The sequence below is a fragment of the Cardiocondyla obscurior genome, linkage group LG06 (genome assembly GCF_019399895.1).
Source record: "Cardiocondyla obscurior isolate alpha-2009 linkage group LG06, Cobs3.1, whole genome shotgun sequence".
Lineage (NCBI taxonomy): Eukaryota > Metazoa > Arthropoda > Insecta > Hymenoptera > Formicidae > Cardiocondyla > Cardiocondyla obscurior.
The window spans coordinates 4,666,672-4,689,886 of record NC_091869.1 but is presented as its reverse complement, the minus strand read 5'-3'; the positions used below and the strand labels follow the sequence as shown (position 1 = coordinate 4,689,886).

The 23,215-nt window shown below is 38.8% G+C and overlaps 1 protein-coding gene and 1 long non-coding RNA gene across 3 annotated transcripts in view; one reads left to right on the top strand and one right to left on the bottom strand.

The window, feature by feature from the left end:
* Positions 1-17,209, bottom strand: part of LOC139103128 (uncharacterized) — a 42,927-nt gene extending 25,718 nt beyond the window's left edge. For both annotated transcript variants that reach the window (XR_011545833.1, XR_011545834.1), the window contains exons 1-2: positions 15,894-17,209; positions 15,578-15,619 (exon numbers count right to left, since the gene is read on the bottom strand). This is a non-coding gene — a long non-coding RNA (uncharacterized lncRNA). The remainder of the gene's footprint in view (positions 1-15,577; positions 15,620-15,893) is intronic.
* LOC139103114 (proline-rich transmembrane protein 3) overlaps positions 1-23,046 on the top strand; it is a 125,768-nt gene extending 102,722 nt beyond the window's left edge. Inside the window, exons 3-5 of the mRNA XM_070657505.1 lie at positions 17,206-20,411; positions 20,586-21,059; positions 21,224-23,046. Of these exons, the coding sequence (XP_070513606.1) occupies positions 18,257-20,411; positions 20,586-21,010 (2,580 nt within the window). The 5' untranslated portion in view covers positions 17,206-18,256 and the 3' untranslated portion in view covers positions 21,011-21,059; positions 21,224-23,046. The remainder of the gene's footprint in view (positions 1-17,205; positions 20,412-20,585; positions 21,060-21,223) is intronic.
* Positions 23,047-23,215: the final 169 nt, after the last annotated feature.

Genomic DNA, 23,215 nt, shown 5'->3' with positions numbered 1-23,215 from the left:
GATAGAACTCTCGTACAAATAGTCGACTAGGCACAGGTCTAATTGAAATGCGTCGCGCCAGTTTTCTTTCCCATCGTGAAACTTGACGATAATATTCGTGACGTGCAAATATATATAAGTATATATATATAAGTTTTGCCAGGTATTTATTATTAAGTGCACTAATTCGCAAATGAAATTATAAAAGAACTAGAATACGACCGTGTATTTATTATGATCTTATTTCTTTATTAATGATTATCGTATTTTATTTTTGACTGTGCTATTTCTGAACGTTGTAACAATTTTACGTTAAACTTTACAAAGTGTTTTAGAACGACATATGCGACGAGTCTTTTTTTTTTTTTCCCCGATTAAAATCAAATTTTGAAAACTTGTTTTTTTTTACATAGGTTATATCTACTTGTAACTTCTGTTGTATGCAAATTTGGCGTTCCAAAGTTTGATTTATACTCCCTTCGAAAATAAATAACCGTTCATATTATTCTTGTCTGAACGAAAATCGATAAGAATGATAAAATACAGATTTGCGTTGGGAATAAAAGGATTTGCTTTATCTTTCCACGCGCCGATTAATATCGAATGCGCATAATTAATTCAAAGTTCATTATAGCCGTCAGTCAATAGCAATCAATTATTGGCGACAGTTATTTTAATTTTCACGGTGAAAATCAAGTATTTACCGCATTTCGCGATTACTTCAATATTTTTTTCATTATTTACCGAAAGTGATTAAATTATTTTTATTTTTATTCGCGCATAATTGTTTCTCGATCTCGAAAACTATTTGTTGTATTTATTATTTGAGTTGTTTTATTCATTTATATTTTTCAGTTATAATTAAATGATTATAAATTGCACGGTTAAATAAACTTGTTTTTAAATACAATTGGTAATTCGAGGGTGTTGAAATTTTTCACGTCAAGCATGCAAAATCGAGAAATCCGAAGAATTCCCGTGTTGCATTTAGATTATATATGGAGTTTTTCGATTTATCGCGCGGCATTTGCGTATTTATCAGCCGGTCTGTATAATTTGCGCAATTGCTTTCGTCGGCAGTGATGAAAAAAAATCAGCCTATAGACTAAACGATTTTATCAGATATCCGTTGTTTTATTCGCCCGTGGAGAGCGCCCAGCAATTTCGCTACCACGCGGGGGAGCACAAAGTTAACTTCGCAAACTCCGTTTTTATCGAAATTCACGCGCATCCGTTGGCTTAAAGCATTAGATTCCAATAATATTGAAATCATCCGTTCGAAATGCCTCAGAATATCGATAACGCCCATTTTTCGTCGGACGTTCGCAGTTTTGTACCCTTTATTCCCTTCAACAATCGCGATATTAAACAACGCGCTTAATCAATACGACGCTTTAATCAATTTCCTGTTTAAGATTCTAGACCTCCTGCCAGAAAAATTTACATATTCTTTTACCACAATTTGCTTTCAGCCGTCGAAAATCGGGATATGATAAAAGTGTAAATACACTTTACGTAACAATAAAAATCCGAAAGAGTAAAAAAAAAAAAGTATAATTATTATCACTGCAGATATCCAATGCGCAATCAAAAAACGATCAATCACGATCAGATTTCAAAGATAACAGCCTACCTACAAAGATCTTTAATGTTTATCGCTCTTATCGTATCGCGTGAGATTTGCCAGACATGGCGATACGCCGCCGAAAGGTATATTAATAAAATATCCATTACGAAAAGCGATTTAAAGATCGAGCAGCCGTCGCGGCTCTCGGTTTCGTGCCGCCCAGCGCCGAAAATCACAATCTCGCGCTCCTATCGTAACGATTATGCCGTTGTAATACCCGGGTGTCTTCGAACGGTTCTTATCCGAGACAACCCACCGCGGCGCGATTTCGATATGACGGCGCCCGGTGCCCGTGGAACAATATCATTGAGAGCGAATTTATAGATCGTGGGAAAGGTATGTGCAAACGCGTCATACCGGATGAGACTTGGGCAAAGAGGGAAAAGAGCGAGCGAGAGAGAGCGGCACGCCGAAAAGACACGCAGACGACGATAGAGGTGATAAGGAAGAAGAGAGACAGAGAACGAGAAGAAGCGGCGCTATGGCTGGTGGCAACGCGCCAACGATCGATTGCAAGTACACAGAACGCGCGCCGTGTGCTTTATACACGCTTGTACACCAGAGCGGAGAGGAAAGAAAGAGAGGGTGGCGAGAGGGGGAGTAACTCGTAGCTGATGCACCGTGTTCTCCGTATACATACGTGGCGAGCGGTGTACGCGAGAGGGTTAATAAAACCTTGCCGCACGTACACACATATACACGCGTACGCTCTCTCTCTCTGTCTGTCTCTTTTCCCGTGTATGCATCCCGGAACTAAAGCGAACGAACGCGGCGCACGTCACTAAGAGAGGAGAGCGCAAGGCGAATCGCCGTATCGACAGCCCGGAAGAGATCTCGGGGTCGGCTCGCGGGTCGTCTTCCTTTCGCGAACGACTTGTCGGGACTCGGTCACTGCACATGCACGGCTCTCCGCGAGATTTATTGATTGCTCGACGCTCGAAATCGCGAGATGTTGTCGTAAATTACGGAAATTTTATATACGTCCACGAAACTAAAACGAATCGCCAGAGCGAACCCATTAAAAATCTCGCTTACCGTTGCAAGCTTTTGTTATAAAATTTGAATGTTATCAAAAGCCTACTATTTCGTAATAATTAATTATTTTTACATGATTGTTTTTATCGGACGTATCATGGTTTAAATTTTTGCAGGGAAAAAGTTATTAAAATAAAAAAAAAAAGTTGATTCCCGGTAAAAGTTATAAATACATGGACTTGAATACCACGGTTAATTTTTTTTTTTTTTTTTTTTTTGAAACGCTAATTTTTTATATTTATTTTTAAAGAGTTAATATAAATGTACGGAAATTAGAGAGATGTTGAACGATCCCAGGGTACTTGTATATAAAATATAATTATGGAGACATTCTGTAAAATAAAATTAAAATATTCCACGCGACTTGCAAAATGTATAACAGAGAAAAAGCGAAATACCAGATTTTTTAACGTCAAGCAAGTTTGCGACGAATATATATATATATATATACATATAAATTTTTTTTTTTCTTTTTTTTTACAGCATTATTTATTACATTACCTGTAACGAGCATCGTTTGTTACGAGCAACAGTTTATCAGATGCGCGAGATAGCTTTATACGGATCATAGTAGAAAATGTTTCTTTAAAGTTCTGAGAGCTTACAACACCGCGCAAGAATATCGGAAATATGCGATGCACGTAGCAGTAAAGAATTTATGTAGATGCTCGACGCATTTTCTCTTTTTCTCTCCTTTTTTCCCCTCTGTCTTCTCTTTTCCCATGAGCGTACGTTTGCCTATGTGTACCGTAGCTTATATTATTTGTGTACACGGTATCTCATAAAGGCTGTCACAAGTCACGTGGCTCCTATATTGTACCAATTTCCTAAGCTAGATAAATGTCGCAACCGCAAAAGGAATATTTATGCAAAAGATTTTCGAGAATACTGATTGCATGTTCTATTTCTTGCGCTTTTGCCCACGAAAAAGAAATAGAAAAAAAAAAAAAATAGAAAAGAAAATTCTAATTTTTAGTAACAGTCTGATATTTATTTTTTTGTTTTTTTCTTTTTTTAAGTGAATTAAGATACACTACTACGTTTAATTAATTTTTCTACATTTATTTACTCGCCGATAAAAATTTGCATGCGATATAAACTCGATAGTCCTCGTGTAAGCTACGGGAACCATCTTTTGACGGATAATCTATGTTAACAACGGCGCAATCTATATAGCATGTTCGTAATGGCTATGGTTTCTCATCGTCTCTCATGATTTCGTAAAGTAAAGGCGGGATAATGCAAAAGCCATGCTTGAAAAGGGGGGGAAGCTTAAAATTTATAATTAGTATGTCGAGGTTATTTTAAAATTATTTCAATAGCCGTTTAAGCGCGTCATAATTAGTGACGATTGTCGTTGGCCACGAATATTAACACGGAGATTGCCCGCCTTTTCAAATTTCATTACATAATTGTGTACAGCCTTACATTTGCCGGCGCAAAACAATCTAGACTAACGCGATGAAACAAAATACTAAATTAACAAATTTCTCCCTTGGGTGCATTAGCATTAGCTTCGTATTTCGGGCCATTCGTGCAAACTGCGAGGTGCATAGCGGGGGATAAAATTCACCGCCCGACGTTTTGCCGTGATGTATATTTGCATAATTTAAGGAGCGTTGCTTAGGTACTTAAGCAGGTGTAACGCGAGTATCTTTTGTAACGTGATACTTCTACTAGTGAATTTACGTTACCGTAGCATATATACGGGACATCATCCCGCCGTTAATTTTACACAACGGCGGTAACTGGCGGTAACGGACTCTCCCCCCCCCTCTCTCCCCCTTCAACTCTCCACCCATCGAGTAAATTCAAGTTGGCTTTTTCTATAAATTTGATAAAATATTGCTGCCGGGGTCCCGCAACATTGTCTAGCTATTAATATTAAATATACCTCCGCAAATATATGTTATATTTAAATGAATTAAATTACACGAGTGAAATTAATTCGCTAATGGGACAAAAACCGTTCTCGCGAAGATTGAATTGCCATAGAAAACATGGGGGGTATAATATACTCCGGGTAAAAAGCGGTCAGGAGGAAGCGTACATGTTCGCGGTACGAGCGCGAACAGTATTGCTTTAATAAAATTCAATTCATGAAACTGGGGCTGAAAACTTAAGCAAATATAGCGATATTCATAGCGAAAGACCATCAGCAATGCCTATTATTTGCTCTCTGCCATTTGGGTGCTTTATAAAATGCAATTTCTCATGGGAATTTGTCATATTTGATTCAATTTATTAAAATAATGCTGGAGACCTGAGCGGTTCGTTCTTTTCTTTATTTTCTTTCTTTAAAAAAAAAATTTCTCACATGTCCCTGAACGATATTACTTGATTTCGAGCAAATTGCATTAAAGAAATTATATCGCATCGCGGACAGTAATATTTATTACGCTTTCGCAGCAAGTACAAGCCGTATAAAATTGGTGAAATTTCAGGATGACTCGAAAAATATTCCCGGCTCCTCGAGTTTTGTCAAGGGAAAGTTCACTTCAAATTGATCGAAGGAGTAGGCAAGACGATGGCGCGGGGTAAGCTAGGGTCGTCCTATGAAGGAGCTGGGTCCGTGCGAGTGGAAACGCGATCGCCCGAGAGAAACCGTCGACCGAATTCGTCGCGAAGTGCTTTTATTGCGCTTTTTATTGCGCGTTCGATCGAGCTTTCGCAGATAGCACTTCGGGTTTCTTAAATCCTACGTACGAGGAAACGTCGCGCGCAGGTATTCCCGACGTGATCTTTCCGTCCTTTCGCTTCACGGGCCTCGCCGTTCTATCGGCATCTCGGAGAGAGGTAGGAATTTCAACCGATCGTCCATATCGGCGTGTTACGATCTTGTTAGCGGGAGAAGGGACCCTCGCTTAAAAAAGGCGAACGTATTACAAGCCGCTGAAACGTCTGGCGGTGGCGCGGATAGTTGCCGTTTCTTTTCCTCAAACGATTTTTTTTTTTATTACGTTTTTTTTTTTTTTTTTTTTATGCGAGCATAAATAAGCCGGATAATCAGTCGTCGGTCGTTTTGGATATTAAAGAAATCGTCTGTGTGTACAGAAGCCTTAAATGCCGTACCGGCCAACCGAAAGCGGCTCTTTTTGCGAAGGATAACGTCGATTACGACATTCCTGCCGTCGTGTAGCCGGCACACATTGCACTTCGGAACATAGTTCGGTAATCGCCGTTAAAGTTACGCGCAGCACGTTTGTATATTTCAACTTTGTTATAATCCAGTCGGGACGGATCTTTTACCTTTCTTCTCCTTTTCCCCCGCCCCCTCCGGTCCTCTCGACCGTGTCTCATTACCGAAACCGATACCGAAGGTACCGTCAGGTACCTCGCGTGCAATAACTGCGGCGGGCTTCATAAAACCGCGTCGGGTAATTAAATTTTACTGTGTACGCATTATCTGGACGACGTTTCTCCCCCTCAGTTTCTGCTTTTTAACGTCACTGCCCTTTTCCGGCTCGAGTGACGTGCGGTGATACGAAAGACAAAATTACATCAAAGTTTCGTTCTGAAAACGAGAACGAAAACACGCAACGCGAAAATATATTGTCCGTATTACTTATTTATACAGCTGAACTTTGTGCCGCGGAATTTGCGGTTCTTCAAGTCTGCGCTTCTTTTTAATTGCACTTCTTTCTTTTTTTCTTCCCTCTCTCTCTCTCTCTCTTTTTTTTTCTTTTTTTTTAATGCTTCTCGTATTTAGAATGAAACATTCGTTTGTTTTGACGACTGAGATTGAGATGCGGCGTTATTAAAGGAGCGCAAGAGCTTTTTCAGTCGCAAATCTTTATGCCATTGTAAAGCGACTTGCATTATGAGTTTGTCCGAAGAAAGAAAGAAGATTGTTAGATGAGATAACGCCGCAGTGTACAACTTTCTGAGAAGATGCTTAAAATGACACGGGCTATTATTTCTCGGCGTATTTTCAATGAAAAGTGAACAAAGACCGTGGAGGTACTGATGACACTCGATAGCGGCAGGAAACAATGTATATCATTTTCAGATAGACCGTAGCGTTAATTTAATGTTGATTTAACGAACGGTCTCATTCAGAGACGGAACAATTTCTGTTCACTAATTGCCCATAGGATCGCTCATCATATTCTTTTTTTAATTTTTTTAATTTTTTTTTATTTTGCACGCGCTTGTTTCGACGAACAGGTTTCACTTTACAGCATAATAAGTCGGCGGAATGATCAATTCTTGTTTAAATTATTAGCAATCAAAGGTATTCTGACATTTCTTCGTTAGTGACATTTATTTATTTGATTATAACGAAAGAAAGAATTGCATCTCTTTTTTCCCCGTCTCACAAATATCATAAATGATTTTTTTTTTTTTACTTATTTGGATTATAATACAAAAATAAATTTTAATAATACTTAAAATATCCAGTAAGCGAAGAGAGTTATGGGTGGATAATTTTACGCGATTATTAATGACAATTAGCGGTTTATTTTTCATAACGTGTTTTTTTATAGTTTGACTAATATGGGCGTTATTATCGATAGTTCAGGAATGTAGAAACAAACGGAGGAAAATCTGTTGGAGAGACGACAGTTATGCATTATAATTACCGCAATTCAAACCGTCGAATAGTTCTACAACTTATTATGGAATATAATAGTAGCTTATGTATGTAATCTTCCATTAGCCGTGCTGCGCTTTTTTTTTTTAATAAATGTGAAAACTGTGGCTCTAGTTGAAGACTACGAAACTCCACCTAGATATTAGATTTACCTAGGCATTATAGGGTATAAAATTGCTACCACGCGGCCTGAAGTGCTCGGTGTGGCAAGAAGTTTAATGGGGCTCATACAAAATTCACTTTAATGACATTTAATAATGAAAGACGATTGTTTTAGCAATGGTTTTTCATAACGATACGCGGTGCGGTGTCGTATTTACCCGAATATATTTAGAAAGCAAGAAATACGTCTGACGTACGTGTATAAATAATACGAATGTATTTAGTAATAGCATAAATTTAATTAACTATTATCATAAAATTGTCGCGTGGTTTCAAATTTTTTTTTTTTTTGTACAAATTAAAATGTCTCAAACAATGTATTTTTATTTTTTAATTTTTTATTATTTTTTTTATTTTGATCTATCAAAATAAAATATTTAAAAAATAATTTTAAAAATACAATATATTTTATATCATATTTTAATTAAGTTGAATTATTTCGGTTCTTTTAAATAGAACTTCACCCGCGAACATGACTAACGCAAAGTTCTAAAATTGTCACGTACCGGGTTGTATTGTTGTCATCGGCAAAACCTTTGCCGCTGTACTGTAACGCGAGCCATGAGACTGCCGTAAATATAGACTGCCCCGCATGACTAATTACTTTAATAAATATTTTCTGTGCGCACTAATTTGCATTGAGACGAGTTTAATTAGGGGATATTTTTCAGTCACGCGCACCATAATACCGTTTATTTGCGCGGTACACGCTCTGTATACAAAGTGCAGAATACACCAAGAGCGCGGATGTTAAATTAAAATGAATAACGATACCTTCAATATCGAAGTATCTTTCCGTCTTGACAGATTTTTAATTAATAATAAAAAAAAAATTACCTATTGAAATTTTAAAGAACTGAAGCGTGCGCGTGACATCAAACGGGTGTTAAAGTTATATTTTTCAATCAGTGTTTCTCAAATTAGCATTAATTAAAAAGGGGGAAAAAAAATTATTAACATTACCGAGTCAAAAATATTTTTGATAAAAATAATTTTTGTAATTATAAAAAGGGAGACACGGAGAGGGAGGGAGCAGTCTCTATTTAGTCTCAATCTTTAAATTATATCAAACGTTGAAAATAGACTAAAAGAAGAATTTATTTTTACCCTTCTTTTTAGGAAACCGTTTACGATCTCTTTCTATTATTCCCATTCAATTAATTCGCCGGGATTTAATGAAATTTAATTTCTTTTTTATTGCTCAACGTGCTTTTAATTTCGCGAATTAATTTAGCGGACTATAACAGGATGCATGTTGTCGAGTGTAAGTTTTTGAAGGCAGGAAATAGTGGGACAGCGAGTTTAATAATTAACGAAATTGGGAGAGGTTTCACCTGCGGGCCACTTCATCGTCGAGTCCCGGGGGCTCTCCTCACCTTCTCCTCGAGTAATGCTCCCCGTGAGACCCCAGCATAAAGGCAGATAGTCCCGCCTTAGTGCTTTTAATAATTAATACGGTGCACGGGTTTGGGTTACTTATCAAATACGCTGGAACTCGACCCAGTTATGTAGTTCACATTTTATCTTAAGTCAGCTTAAATTTACGATCATGACACCGTTTAGATTAAACGATTCCTGCGCAGCTGATCGATAAGTACAATCTCAGTACGTCACGAAGAATCGCGACGATGACGCTACGTATTAATAATATTTCACCGTTACATTAATAAAACGGAAATGTTATATTAATACATTAATAATATCTATTACGGAAAATTAAAATTATTTGTTTGGCTTTGCTTCTCTAAAATTAATTCTCTCATCGTTAATATTATATATCGCATTACTAATTTTATTATTAATTTTTTTTTTTATGACGAAAGAAAATTAATTCTGAATTAAAAACAAAAAATGTATACGCGTGTAAAATTTAATCTATTACGTTTATTAAATATTTCTAATGTACTCAAACCTTCCAGTTTTTTTTTATTTAATGAAAAACTACGCGCCTTCTTTTATTGAGCTGATTATTCAACGTCATACGTGAAGCTCGTCAAAATCAGTATCAATTACGCGCTTTTTCTTGTAAGACTTGAGCGAATAGATTACCGTCTCCTTTCCATAGAGGAAGAAATAAGGGAGCTAATGAGGGATAACTACACGTCATGCGACTCGGGGGTACTGTACTCAACGATCGTATCGGGAAGCCGTGCACTTCTAGAGTTAAGAGAGAACTTAATCCAAACGCGATATAAAATTCACCGTCTCTAATCAAGCCATATTCTTGAATTGTCAAAGAGAAACTTTTACATCATAATAACACAGCGAACGATGAAAGGAGTAGATATTTTAGCGTGAAACTTTGAGACAAGTTTAACAACCGGTCCGTGTTTTCCCTTCGGCATCGCGGGGATTTAGGGTCGAAGTACCGAGGTATCGCGTTCGAACGATTTTTTTTTCTTCTTCCCTTCCACGCGCGGTAAGGCGATCTCTTCAGTACTCGGCGGAAATTGGAAAAGTTGACGCTAGGTTTGAAGCGCTGCTCGATCGACTTCGCGGCATGTTAATACATCCCGAAGGAATCGCGCGCTCGTAAAAGGGGGATAATCTCACGTGAAAGTGAACGAGTAATCCGGCACCGTTACATCGCGCGAGAGAGCATCGGCGCAACTGAATTCCTCGCGTGACTTCGCAAACCGTTGCGATGTAACTCCGCGTGACACACGCGAATTATATACACGCGTGCGATACGCAATCACCGGCCATTGAAGAGCGCGCGAGCAGTTATCCGAGCGAGATAATCGAATCGCGGTACACGTGTCAAGCTTTTCACCGAGCAAGTTATAGGATACAAATGAATTGTACACGAGATGTCCGCGCGCCGAGATTTCAGTCTATTTTTCAATCCATTTCGGCCGGTAAATATTTTATTTTGCAATATATTTTTTCTTCTAAAATGGTAATTGAAATATTTGTGAAAATATTTGAGGAAATTGGATAACCGATATTCATATTTTTGCATTTTTTCTTTTGAAAACAAGTATTTTTTCTTTTTTTTTTTTTTCTTTTTTGTTCCCTTTTTGCGAAACATAAGTTTTGTAAACTGTGATTAACTCAAATGATATTACCACAGCAAGGAGGAATAAAAATTAATAAAATCGAGATCTTAAATTAAAAATAATGATTCCTTATGGCGTGATTTTTTATCAGAAATGTTTATCAAAGTTGTAAATTGTAATGAAGCTGGGTAAGATATTTCTCTCATAATTCCTCCTTGTTTAGTTATGCTAGCTGCACAGGAACAGCTGATAATGAATTCGACTCAGGAACTGTTGGGAATTGAAAACAGATCGAACATGATCACATTTCACTTAGCGCTACCAATATCCTCGTAACGACCGGATTACATCAAACTTGGGATTTTTTTCAGTAGTTTTATATTATACCTGCCATTAAGCCGTTCATCAAACTGCGATATAAAAATTTTGAGAAATGACTATAAAATGATAAAATCATAATTTCACTTAAAATTGTGTTTAAAATCGTAATTAATATCACGTGTTATTGATACGCGTAAAATAATTTTAAATAGCTATAAAATATTTCTATCGAGCAATAAAAAATATTCGGCCACAACGTGGTTTTTTTTTCTTTTTTTTTTTGAAACCACCAATAAATATAATAAACCGATATTAATTATTTTATAAATAAGTATAAGTATTTAAATTTATCCCGCCCGAGTTTTCTTTTTTGAATTGCTAAAAATACGTTGCCGAATCACATAATATCACACCGATATTCATTGTGCGATATTTTGTTGTTATGATGAACGAAGTTCAACGTCGACAGTTACGGCAAACATATTTTGAAATTGTTTAGTCGAAATTAATATGCGTTGGACAAATATTTCTCTCTCCTACGTTTCTGTCCTCTGAAACACTATCCACGACCTCCGACCTCCGATGATGTTTTATGAATTGAAAAATATTTTTCCGGATAACTGCGATACATTATGCAAACTTTTAACCGATTTTACTGAAAATTTTATTGAAAATTGATAAAATGTTGTACGTCTGTAGTCTATTGCTCAAATTATTAAATATAAAACAATTTTCTTTAACGTGAAAGAGGTGAAAGTATAAAATTACGCGCGCTTTGTAATGGCCAATGTAATTAAACTATGCAAAGCGAAAAAAATTTAAAGAAACTATAGAAATAATAAAAGCTTTAGAAAAAGCTATAATTTGAGACGATTATTTTATTGGTAATTGTACGATTAAAAACAAACAAAAAAAGAAAAAAAAAAAGAGTGCAATATTGTTTTTTAATTAGCGGATATAATATTAAATCAACGTGCATGAATATACATTGTAAATTTAGCAGGTAATTTTAAATTCCAATTGGAAATAAATTTTTTTAAGTAAGTCGTAAAAATAAATGGGATTTGGCGGAATAACACGCAATACGCTGAGCGGGAAGTGCATCGGCGCGAAATTAAGACTTTAATGCATACTGAACAAAAGAATGTGAAATTTAAGAGAAAGTGATACGTTCGGGGGATTTAAAAATTACGAAAGTAATAGTCAATGTTCGTCAATCACAGATGTAAACACTTCCCGGGTCTTCGTGCAGCCCCATTTGGTTATAGCTCCCGCACCCTATCCACCCGTTTGCCATCCGCAGACGGTAGTTAGTCACGAATAGGTAGGTAGCTTTACCTAGATATTATATCATACCGAAGCATGTGAACGAACGCGGGCCCCCCTAACATGCCAATCCCGACATTCGTATAATTAATTAAACTAAGCCAAGGGAACATGAAGTTACGCGAACTTACTATGTTAACTAACAACTTGCGTCAACATATATCATGGACGTGAACCTTTACTCGTCCGCGATCCGTCATTTCGCGCTCTGATTTTATTTTATCAAAAGATCCCTCGCAATTCCTCTCGATATTTTATTACTTTTTACCAAAAAAGGGTGGATGAGATCAATCGGTAATTAAAATGCGGAATTGTTAATGTCCCGGCGGACTCGGTTCGACACGCGAAGAAAAACTATGAAAATTTACGACGGCCAAAAGTATCGAAAACTAGCTAATTTGTATTCACGTAGTATGATGGAGTAGTAACAAGCTCAACAAGGTCGATAGAACGATGACAAAAATTACCTGCTCGGTCGCGTAAACGCATTTGAGCCTTAACAAACGATATTATTAGCTGCATTGATTTGGTTTAATCAACTCCTATCGAGCAAATCGCCCGCAGGGTTTGTGTATTGGCGCAGCATCGGCGAGTGCGATCACGCGATTCGATGGATCGGGGACAAACGTAAAAGGGTGAAAGGACGCAGATGTGCAAACCAACCAACCAATTAACCAACCAATGAACGTAGCGTGTTTGCCGGATTAAATAAACTGGCCGCCAAAACGTGGCTAATGATAAGTCGTTGCGCGCTTGGAAATAAAAGCCCCAGTGTTAAAATCGGATAGAAATATCGCTACAGCATCATGCTAATGAGCTATTTATCCTACGAAAGATCGGAAAACGATGTGCTCATCCTATTATGCTTTTCTGTCGTTCTACATTCTTTAATAATCGTTTGATTCTTAAAAATGTAAAATAATAAATTTATCATTTATTAAAAAAAAAAAATTATTAATAATAATCCGTAAATTATTGTCAATTTTTCTAGTAAGTTATTCACTAGTAAATTGTTTCTTAAGGATAAAGCAGATGCTTTAGCAACAAGCCCGTGTACGAGATCAACGACTTTAGACCACGTTATTGATTAGAGTGTTCGCCATCCACTTGGTGAACGTTCGATCTAATGCTTAATTCACAGACTATTATCGTGACATGCGGATCACAAACGTGTATCAGTATAATGCCCTTTACCGCGAACGATTTCAACGATTCTGTGTCACGAAGCTTGTAATTACGGAAGCGACTGGATGATATATGTATATCAATATGAGATTTATGTGCTAAACTAGTATAATATGTTCCTACATCGAAATACTGTAGAATTATCGCTGTTCTGTTGATCTGTCAGTTGTTTAACAAAATTTATGACCAGATTATTTCTTTATGAAAGTATATGAAACTCCCCGGCGAATATCCCTTTTGAATTTTAAATAAAACAAATTTGCAAAAGAATAATAAAGCACCTATAAAATACCGAATTTTGAACGTGCAATGAAATTATGCGAAGAGAGAGAGAGAGAGAAAACAATTCTTTAATCGTTCAGTTTACTAAAAAAAGAAAAGTGATTTCTAATAAAATACAATTTGCAAGAGGCGTAAGCGCTTGACGTTTGAAATTCTCGTAAGAAAATTAAATTTATTAGCAGCCTGAATACAAATTTACCGGCGACACATCTTCAGATATGCGAAGCGAGCAACGCCGTTAATAAAGTATGAATATATTTATGATTTCGCGATACGTGATTGATTTATTTTTACGATCTTTCATAGATGTCAAACCGTTATCCACTTTTGCTCGATGGAATCTTGATAGCGGCAGTATTTGAAAATCAGGTTACACGTAAGGTAGCATGCAACGAATATTTTAAGATACCGGCCGACCCGAAAATATTCGTTGAAAAAGAGACAAATAGCCTCTCGAGCTTGGCTATACGGTGTACCCTACCAGTCGACTGTTTTTGTCAGCTTGAAAAGAGTACGCATTCCGCCAGTGACACCTTACCCAACGTTTAAGGTGCACATCTATATTTTATCATACTCGACTTTGACGCGAGCGTAACTTTTTGCCGTCTACAAAGTGTCACGAGATATTCCCGATCGTCTATGAATCATAATATCGACACTCCTACGGAATCAGTCACCCGACTATTCTGATCACGTCACGAGTGACTACTGTTCGCTGTACGACTGTACACGATAATAACAATTAATCACGTGCGAGCAATTTTTCTTTCTTTTTTTATCAAGATACTCTAACCACGATATGTCACGCAGGATACTAGTCTATCCATAGAAGATAAACATTTAATTAAAAAAAAAATTGTTAGCTAATTCAACTTATGCCACCGCAAAGCCTTATCTTGAAAACTTATCTTTGAAATTATCGCGTTGAAATAATATGGGTTTTTCCTCTCTTTTATTTTTCTTTTTAATTTTTTTTTTCTTTTTTTTTTATTCTAAAAAGGGTCAAAGAGATTCCGTGCAACATTGTAGTGAGAAGATAATCACGCATAATCATCATTACGGGTTGCGAGCGCGACAATCCGATAACCAGGCATTTACATCTCTAGCTGTTTAGATTTGTTCCTGTGATTCGCAGTATTACCTGTCCGGAATATTCGAAATATATCTCATTATGAAGTACATCACGTATCGCGCGCCCAACTACGATTACTGGCGGCCGAAATGATGGAAAATCAAATCTCTCGTGGTCGGAAGAGATGTTCCCCGTTATTAAGTTTCGTTTCGCTCAACGAGATATGTCGGACGATAGCCAAAGGATAAAATCAATGGTCACTACCCCGCGTCTTCGTCATGACTCATCCACGTGTTCCGTCTTACCTAGCCGAATCAATTTCCTGTCTTGTATCGCGAAGGGTCGCCCCGCCCGTTCGTTTTGTAGGACTTCTCCCATTGTCTAAGATGTCCCAGAAATTTATACCTCGCCACTCGGATCGCTTTACGATCAATTACCGGTGGCGAATTGCCTGCCGGTGGCAACGCGGTGCCCGATATCGGGGGCTTAATTAACTTAATAACGATAAATAGTAGTATTTATGAATAACTCAATTACATCCAGCGCGAACTTGCTCGTTTACATATTTCTGCGGGCTAATAATATTAATAACGCGTAAATTAATGATGCGTAACGGATATTGTGCATTTGCGGTTGGTATACTATTTATTTTTATCCGTTTACGGGATTAATTGATCCGCGACGAGGCACTATTCGAGACGGGAAAAGAAAGGAACTTCTTAACTGTATAATTTAAGAGTAGCGATACCGCTGAAATTATTTCTCATCTCCTATATATTTTCCTTGCTAACAAACTTTCGAAAATGTTTTAGAATAAGTTTAAGTTTAGTTTTATAAAATTTTTACTTAAATTTTTACAAGTTTATACCTTAATTTAGTAAAATCTCTTCTGCATATTCTACATTAAGTATGTTATAATTTATCGAGTCCCCATCAGATTATTGATATCGCATAAATACAGAAGTTATATTATTATAAAAAAATTAAAGACTCACCGGTTCGATGCGCAGCAGCGGAGTTATTCAGCTATGTCGATACTGAAACATAAAATGTAAAGTATAAATTGTAGAGATGTTCAAAATGTCAATTGTTTGAAAAATAATAAAAAAAATTCCACGCGCTTCTAATTAATTTTTTAATTAAAAAATAAAGCAGAAAGTTATCTTGTCTAAAAAAAAAAAATCTCTTACATTAAACTTTTTAAAGATGTAAAACTAGTTCTTTACTGACTTTTTAATTTATTATTTCTTTTAATTATTATCAAAATAACAGAGCAACCGTTAATTTTATATAATTAAAAATAGTTCTCACCGAAATGTCGCTCCGCTGAAGCAGGATACCCTTCCTGGGCCTCCTCCTCCTCTCAGTTGGGTCCGTGTCGAGTCATTCTTCCGCGCACGGGAAACTCGCGAAAGCCGCGACCGTGATTTTACAATCGCGAAAATGAATCATCTATCACATTCTTGCGCCCGATGTTATATGCCACTCCCGTTTCTAAAATTCGGATAAAATCTTTCGCGCGACTACTGTCGAAACTCTCGAAACGGCCGACGAACCGACTGCGGTTCGTTAATTACTTATTGCGGCGATACGTTAACTTATCACTTTGGGGCTGCTCCACCGGGAGCAGGATACCTCCTAGTCTGTTCTCAGGATGCTTGGAACGTAGGCTGGTGAACTATTCTTCCATATTGCGCACTAGACCCTGGCGATGATCCCCCATTGCAGCAGCGGCGACGAAAGTGCGTTTCCATCTTAATATGTAGAAAGAGAAACGCAAAAGTTATTACGTGACTTTGTAGTCGGGGTATATTAAATGTTATTTTTCATACGCATTAACTCGACCGGCCAAGAGTAAGCGGTAGGAATAGAGAAACATCACGCGTTCCTAAACTACCCGAGTGCCGAAAGGTACAAGCTAAGGTCTTATGTTTGTGTACATTTATGTACGGTTGTTCTACCAAGTTCACCGAACGTAAAGGAATTTATATCACGAATATTATTTCGAATAGTATGTAAAATACGATGCCGAATATTCTTTGATGAATATCACTTTGATGAATTATAACTAACGGGAATGTGACGCGGTACTTTATCTTACCGAAGGAATTACTTATCATTTACGGAATGAACTAAGACTGAATTAATCACTCACGAGGTTATATGATCGACAGGGAGAATAAAATATACGGTAATATGTGTAAATGAGGCTGGTACTTACTTCAAAGGGTTGGACGTCTCTTCCGGAGATGTTACCTGCTCGGCGGTTCACGGGGGAAAGAAAGGGAGACGGCCGTGCCGTGGCACACCGGCGCACCGGCGCGTCTGCGCAGTTCGCGCTTGGAAGAACTACTTGATCGTGACGAAAAATTTAACGCGTTATAAAGAATGAAATAAAAGTATTCATACCGCGAATATTATATTATATGTATATTAAACATTATTACGTTCGTGGTGAGCGCAGATACTTATTAATTAAGACGTTAAGTTGAATGTTTCGCGAGTCTGTAACGCTGCAAGTCTGTAGCATTCGATCATTAATTAGGTTACATCATTAATATTAATATTAATAATTACGATAAGCCTGAATTCTTTTGAACTGACGACAGATATTTTTTCGCAGGTGTTACTGGCAACATTGTGAGAGAAAAACCGTAAGAGGAGAGAACCCGAATGACTGCAGCGAACACGCTCGCGTCCCAATTAAAGAAATGGATACGGTAATTACGAAGCCGTGTTGGCGACTAGGAATACGGATCAATTCGACGCGTTAAATGCTCCCCCGGCGATTCACGTTCCGGCCGGGGCTCTCACGGATCTGGGGATGGCCTTCTGGGAGCAAAAGCGGCAACGGCAACAGCAACAGCGATATCGGATCAAACTCAGTTAACAAGCCCGTGTCGCCGACGTATCGGTCACGCAAGTAGATAGATTTTAAATCGAGTCAACTGTGGAGCAACGGTAACGAAGTTAACGCGGAAAAATAATCCTCAGGCGATTGGATCACGTATTCCGCATATAATGGAAACGGGCGAAGCGAGACGATAGTCTCTGAAGATGTTGGATGATCCGAGGAAGAAATTGAATTTCGTTTCTATACGTCGCCTAATCGCCCGACACATCGCAGATATCAAGGGAAATTCTATCTGACGCCAGGACACGGAAAAATGTAGATAAAAGTATAGTTACGAAGAAGATACTATTAGCCCCATCCCCATCTCATTCGAAAGCCTCTCACGTTTATTTCGAGCATATCTACCGATCAACCACGAGAGTATAAGCTGCAAAATATAACGCCACGCCGACGTTTCGAAAGGAAACGTGCCGGATGTCGCGAGGAAAGAGGAACAACACGGTGAGAGCGGATCTAAAGACAGTCAATCTCAGGAATGTGACACGCGACAAAATTCCACGTGAGGAGATCTACCTTTGAACAAAGAAGTCGTGAAACAAGAGAAAGAGAGAAAGAGAAAGAGAGAGAGAGAAAGAAAGAAAGAAAGAAAAAAAAAAGAAAAGCGTTATAGTCGACGAAGGTTCATCTCAACAAGTGTACTTACGGATTCACGTTTTCTTCTCGACATCTCTCTCGTCACGTAGCGGCGCCGACTCTGTTATGGAATGAACCGATGCCCAGACAGGGCATTTAAGTGTCCGCGATCATCCTTACGAGCATCATGACCCCGATGATGCGGCTGTTCTTCTTATCAGCTCTGCTAGCCGTACAGTTCTGTTCGACCATCTGCTCGGCGAACAGCGACGGCGGACCTAACAGCCCGATCTTCAATCTGGATCACACTGCTCTGGAGAAGACCATTGCGGCGATCTTCAACAAGGTAGCGCACAACTCAGCGACCACGAAGCGTAGCGTGCCGGCGTACGACGCTCAAGTATCTGCCAGTACGACGTTGTCGACGGTCCCGTCGCCGTTAACAACCAGCACGATCACAAGCACCACCACGAACCCGTCGGTGCCCGCTATAAAGTATCCGGCGGCGCCGCGGGTCACGGCATCGCCGCCTGTCTTTCGAGATCTGCCATCGTACGCGCCGCCCTCCAGAGCACTTTTCACACCACCCCTTCCGCCAGAATACCTGCACCCATTCGCCGACAAGCCCACGTTGCGAGGCACCAACTCGGACGTGCACGTCGGCAACAGGAGGCCGGTACCGCCACCGAGCTTGACGCCAGCGCACGAACGGATACCCATCCGACCACCGGATCTACCTCAGAGTCCTTCTCAGGTGCCGGAGAGGCATCACTCGAAGAACAAGCTGACAAACGTACCCGACAGGGAGCAGAGGCCCGCGGAATCCGGAGAGGAGGCCGATCGTAAGAACGGGACGAACGATCCCTCGTTCGTGACCCTTCATTACCCCAGTATTTCTAGAATTTTATCCGGCAGTAACGGCAGAAAACAGGATATCCCTGACATATTATTGAAACCCTTGGCGACGAAGAGCCCGATGCTGCCAAACGTTCCGCCTGCACCAACAACCGACAAAACTACATCGTCGCCAAGTACTAGCACGTTGAAAACGTACGGCAGTACATCAGATCCTTCGAAGATCGCCGTCACGCAACCGACGATCTTCAACCTACCGAATACTGGCCGGCAGGATGACGACGGTTATCACCACGGCCTGAGGAACGAACACGGCCTGAAGACTGACAGTATTGAGATAGTAGATACAGAGAGGCTACCGTATCCGCAGGCACAACCGCCTGCGCCAACACCGAAGCGACCGACGAGCGCCGACGACGACGACGATCGTCTTATACCGCACGTCGACACGCATCCACTCGAATCTACGTGGCGAATCGCCTGGTCGTTGCACGTATACGTTGCAGCGATTATGTTCACATTGATGGCCTTGTATTCGATCTACAAGATCGTACGTTTCAACGAGGCAACGAATCTACTTACGCAATCGTATTTCTTAGCCGTTCATCTGCTGGTGACCACAATCTGCACTTTGAGGTGTTTCCATCTCTTCTATGACGCTTACAATCTTGGGCATTCGTTGCCTGAATCGCTGTCCAGGGTGCTGATGTATCTGCCAGCACCGCTCCTGTCCACAGCGTTCGCCACTTTGATGCTGTACCTTGCTCGGTGCTCGGAAGCACCCTCACTTAACAACAGCATTCTTTCACCTATTACACTTATACTTTCATCCATGGTGCATATTGTGCTGTGCGTATCTCTGCACGTGTCCGCGCATATGCTCGGCTATCAGGACGAAGCGAGGATCTTGCCGCTCATCTGCCAGTGTATCTATATTGTTGTCTGCGTTACTTTAGGCCTGTGTTACATGTACGTGTATCGTGTAATACGTTCGCAGATACATATGGCTAGCAATAAGGCGGCCGGCGCGAATCATATGATGGGCGCCGATCCTACTACGGTGGCTCTTAGCACTGCCATCACCACTACTATCGCCACCGCTTTATTGTTCATCCTCATGGGCTTCCTGCAGCTCTATGGCATATTCGGCGTTCAAGAACGTCCGCAGCAATATCCCTGGCTTTGGTGGGGCTGGCAGTTCGCTGTCAGATTGCTGGAATTATCCGTTTGTGGTCTCCTGGCTTGGGTTGCTAGCTTGTCCCAGTATCCATTGCGCGAGAAACAGATGCAACAACACTCGGCGCATTCGGGTTTCGCACTGTTCCCCTGCGGCAGTTCCACTTCCACGGAAAATATGGATGACGTACTCTACCCCGCTATATGTAGCACCAACCAGGCGATTCAAAATTATACCATGAGAACGGGAAAACAAGTTTACGACGACAGTTTTCCACTAAATACTTTGCCCGAGCATTTGAACATATCAGGTAAAAAAATTATAACATTTTATAAATTTTGTATTAGCAATTTTTTTATAATTTAATGTATAAAATTTATTTCACTCTTTATATCATTATTTGTTAAACGTTAAACTATTTAATGTAAATGATAATAAATTTATAATATATTTTTTTATATTAAAATAATTTTTGTTTGTACAGGTACCTTCGAGAGACATTCCATCCGCAAGTCAGGTACAATGGGACATTTTCCTCACGAAGGTCGGGGTTCCTTGAGTCGTCACGGTAACGGCATACAAACTCTAAGGAACGCAGAAACTCGCGGGAGGCATACGCCTGTTCAAGGCCTACACGAACAAGCTCCGACCGGCGGTTCGACGATGCTAGTCGCCGAAGACGGTTTTGTTAGGTTCCGGAGTCTTGGCGCGGAAGAGGACGATCTGTCCGACACGCAGAGCATAGTCGGTACTCACGGCAGGGGAAGCTCGCTGGCCGGTAGCGTTAGATATAACGCGAGGCATCCCACGGTACAGCATCAGCATCCCCATCAGCATCAGCACTCGTTGCAACAACACTCGCATCCGAGTCAGCATCAAACTCATCATCAACTTTATAACAACACATAAAGGCTGTGCCAACGCGATGATTAAAACGTGATTCTCGTTGACTCGATAGGTATAGCATAAAATCAAATTTTAATTATATATTTAATGAAAGAAATCACTATTTTTTTTTATTATTTTTATTTTAATTAAAGTGAATTTATTAGAAAAAGTAGAAAATGCCGATAATGAATTATTTTCACGTGCGATATACTAATCGGTGTTTTTTTGTTGCAGGCGTAATAATCGTCGTCGATGAAACATAGGATATATCGACACCCGCGAGAATCGTCGCCCTCGCAAACTTCGGTCTAAACTAATTTTATCTCGTACTCTATGTAAGATATGTCCTGTGTATAGACAACCTAATTGCCATTCCCGCTCTCCCGCTTCGCATCGACGTCCGAGCCAAGCCTCTGCCGTACGATATCTATACATATTTATTTTGATCCTCGATAAGCGAGTAAAAGTATACGGCGAACTCGTGTGGGGTTCCTCTACCTATATGTGGGTAGTTCAGGGTATATCTTGAAACTTGATCTTATATTAGGCACTTGGTACTTATTAAGATTCATGTGATTGAAAAAAAAAAAAAAATAAAGAAATAATATGTCTCACTGAAATATATAGGAAAACGCTTCTCTCTCGGTTTTATGTTCACTGTTAGTACCGAACACGGCTGTGGAACGTATCGGAAGAGCAAATGATTTTAAATCATTCATCGGTTTTAATGCCACATCAAGAATTCCGACGTATTTTAGCTAAAGATGTAGCTATTTATTCGCTGCCACGTTATAGAAAACTTTGATGTTATATTGTCCCTGCAATTTTTACCGCATAGATTCATTATGTTATATGTATAGCCGTACATATGTTAAAGCACTTAACCATCTGTTCAATTGGTACTTTATTCATTATTAAATTCACTGTTCTGACGGAAATTCGACATATGTAAAATCAGCTTTGCGACCAGCAGGAAGTATATTTTTTACAAAAATTATACGCGAGGTCCAAACACACAACTGGGGAAAACAATTACGATTCTCATTCAGGTATTCCGAGATTAGGATATGATTGTGTCAAGCTGAAAGCGATTGTACAGTCGATGATAATTTATCACTCAGTCCAATTGTACGATTTAGTTAGCGGCTAAGACTAGATTAAGAATTGCGGGTTACGTTAAGTTTAGCCGTTAAGTTAGGCAAGAAGCGACTAATGTCAACAGGTTTACATTTAATAAATCGAAGGAGAATAAGAAAGACATAAAAAAAAATACTATTACCGATTTAGAATAGATGACATAAGTGCGATTTATCGTCACACACACACAGGCCAGCATTTTTATTTTATTTCTCAGATTCTAAGGTACAAAATAGTACTTTTTACCTTTCACTTCGTATATCGATAGGTCGCAATGTATATGTTTATATATGGATATTGTAAATAAGGTATACGGGCTCATCGTGAGTGAATCTACTGTTACAATAGAATCCAATTGGATTCTATTTGACACATTGGAATTTATACGTCTCTTGGTTGTATAAAACAGATGCAAGACTTGTATTTTAATTTATCTCAGAAGCTGTATTTATTATGTGAAACATTCCACGACAAGTGATCAGTGTGGGTGCGCGATCGATTTGTGTGGGATTTTATTGCAATTATAAATTTAGGCGCTAAACGAAACGGAACAAATGTAAATAAAAGCTTTTTTGCGAAGTCTTACGTTTGTCTTAATTTCGAACGAGAATTTAGTCATTCAAGGTGCATCGAGATGTACGTGAAACACACTTTTTGATTTTTATATTTTCATAACGAATGGACTTTAGATGAAGTACAACTCTTTAGGTTCAATATGTTTTAGTTGAAATACGCCTTTACAGGTTTTTGTGTTCACGATATTATTCATTTATCTGGATAGTATAATTTAGATAAATTTCACAAGAATGCTATCAGATTTGCAATCTGATACGCATTACGCAAAAATATTTCCGAATTTAGGTTTCCTATAAACAAATTTTATATTGTAATATATAAATATAACGTGTTAATTATGTATATATGCATATTTATATGATTTTTTTTATACCATTTCTTTCCATTTTCGATCTCCATTTCGATCTTCAAACTATTTCGAAGAAAGATATTTTATTTTCAATCAAAACTAATATATACTAATTTTATTTTGTATTTTAATCTACGTGACATTGGACAACACTGCTCCATTCA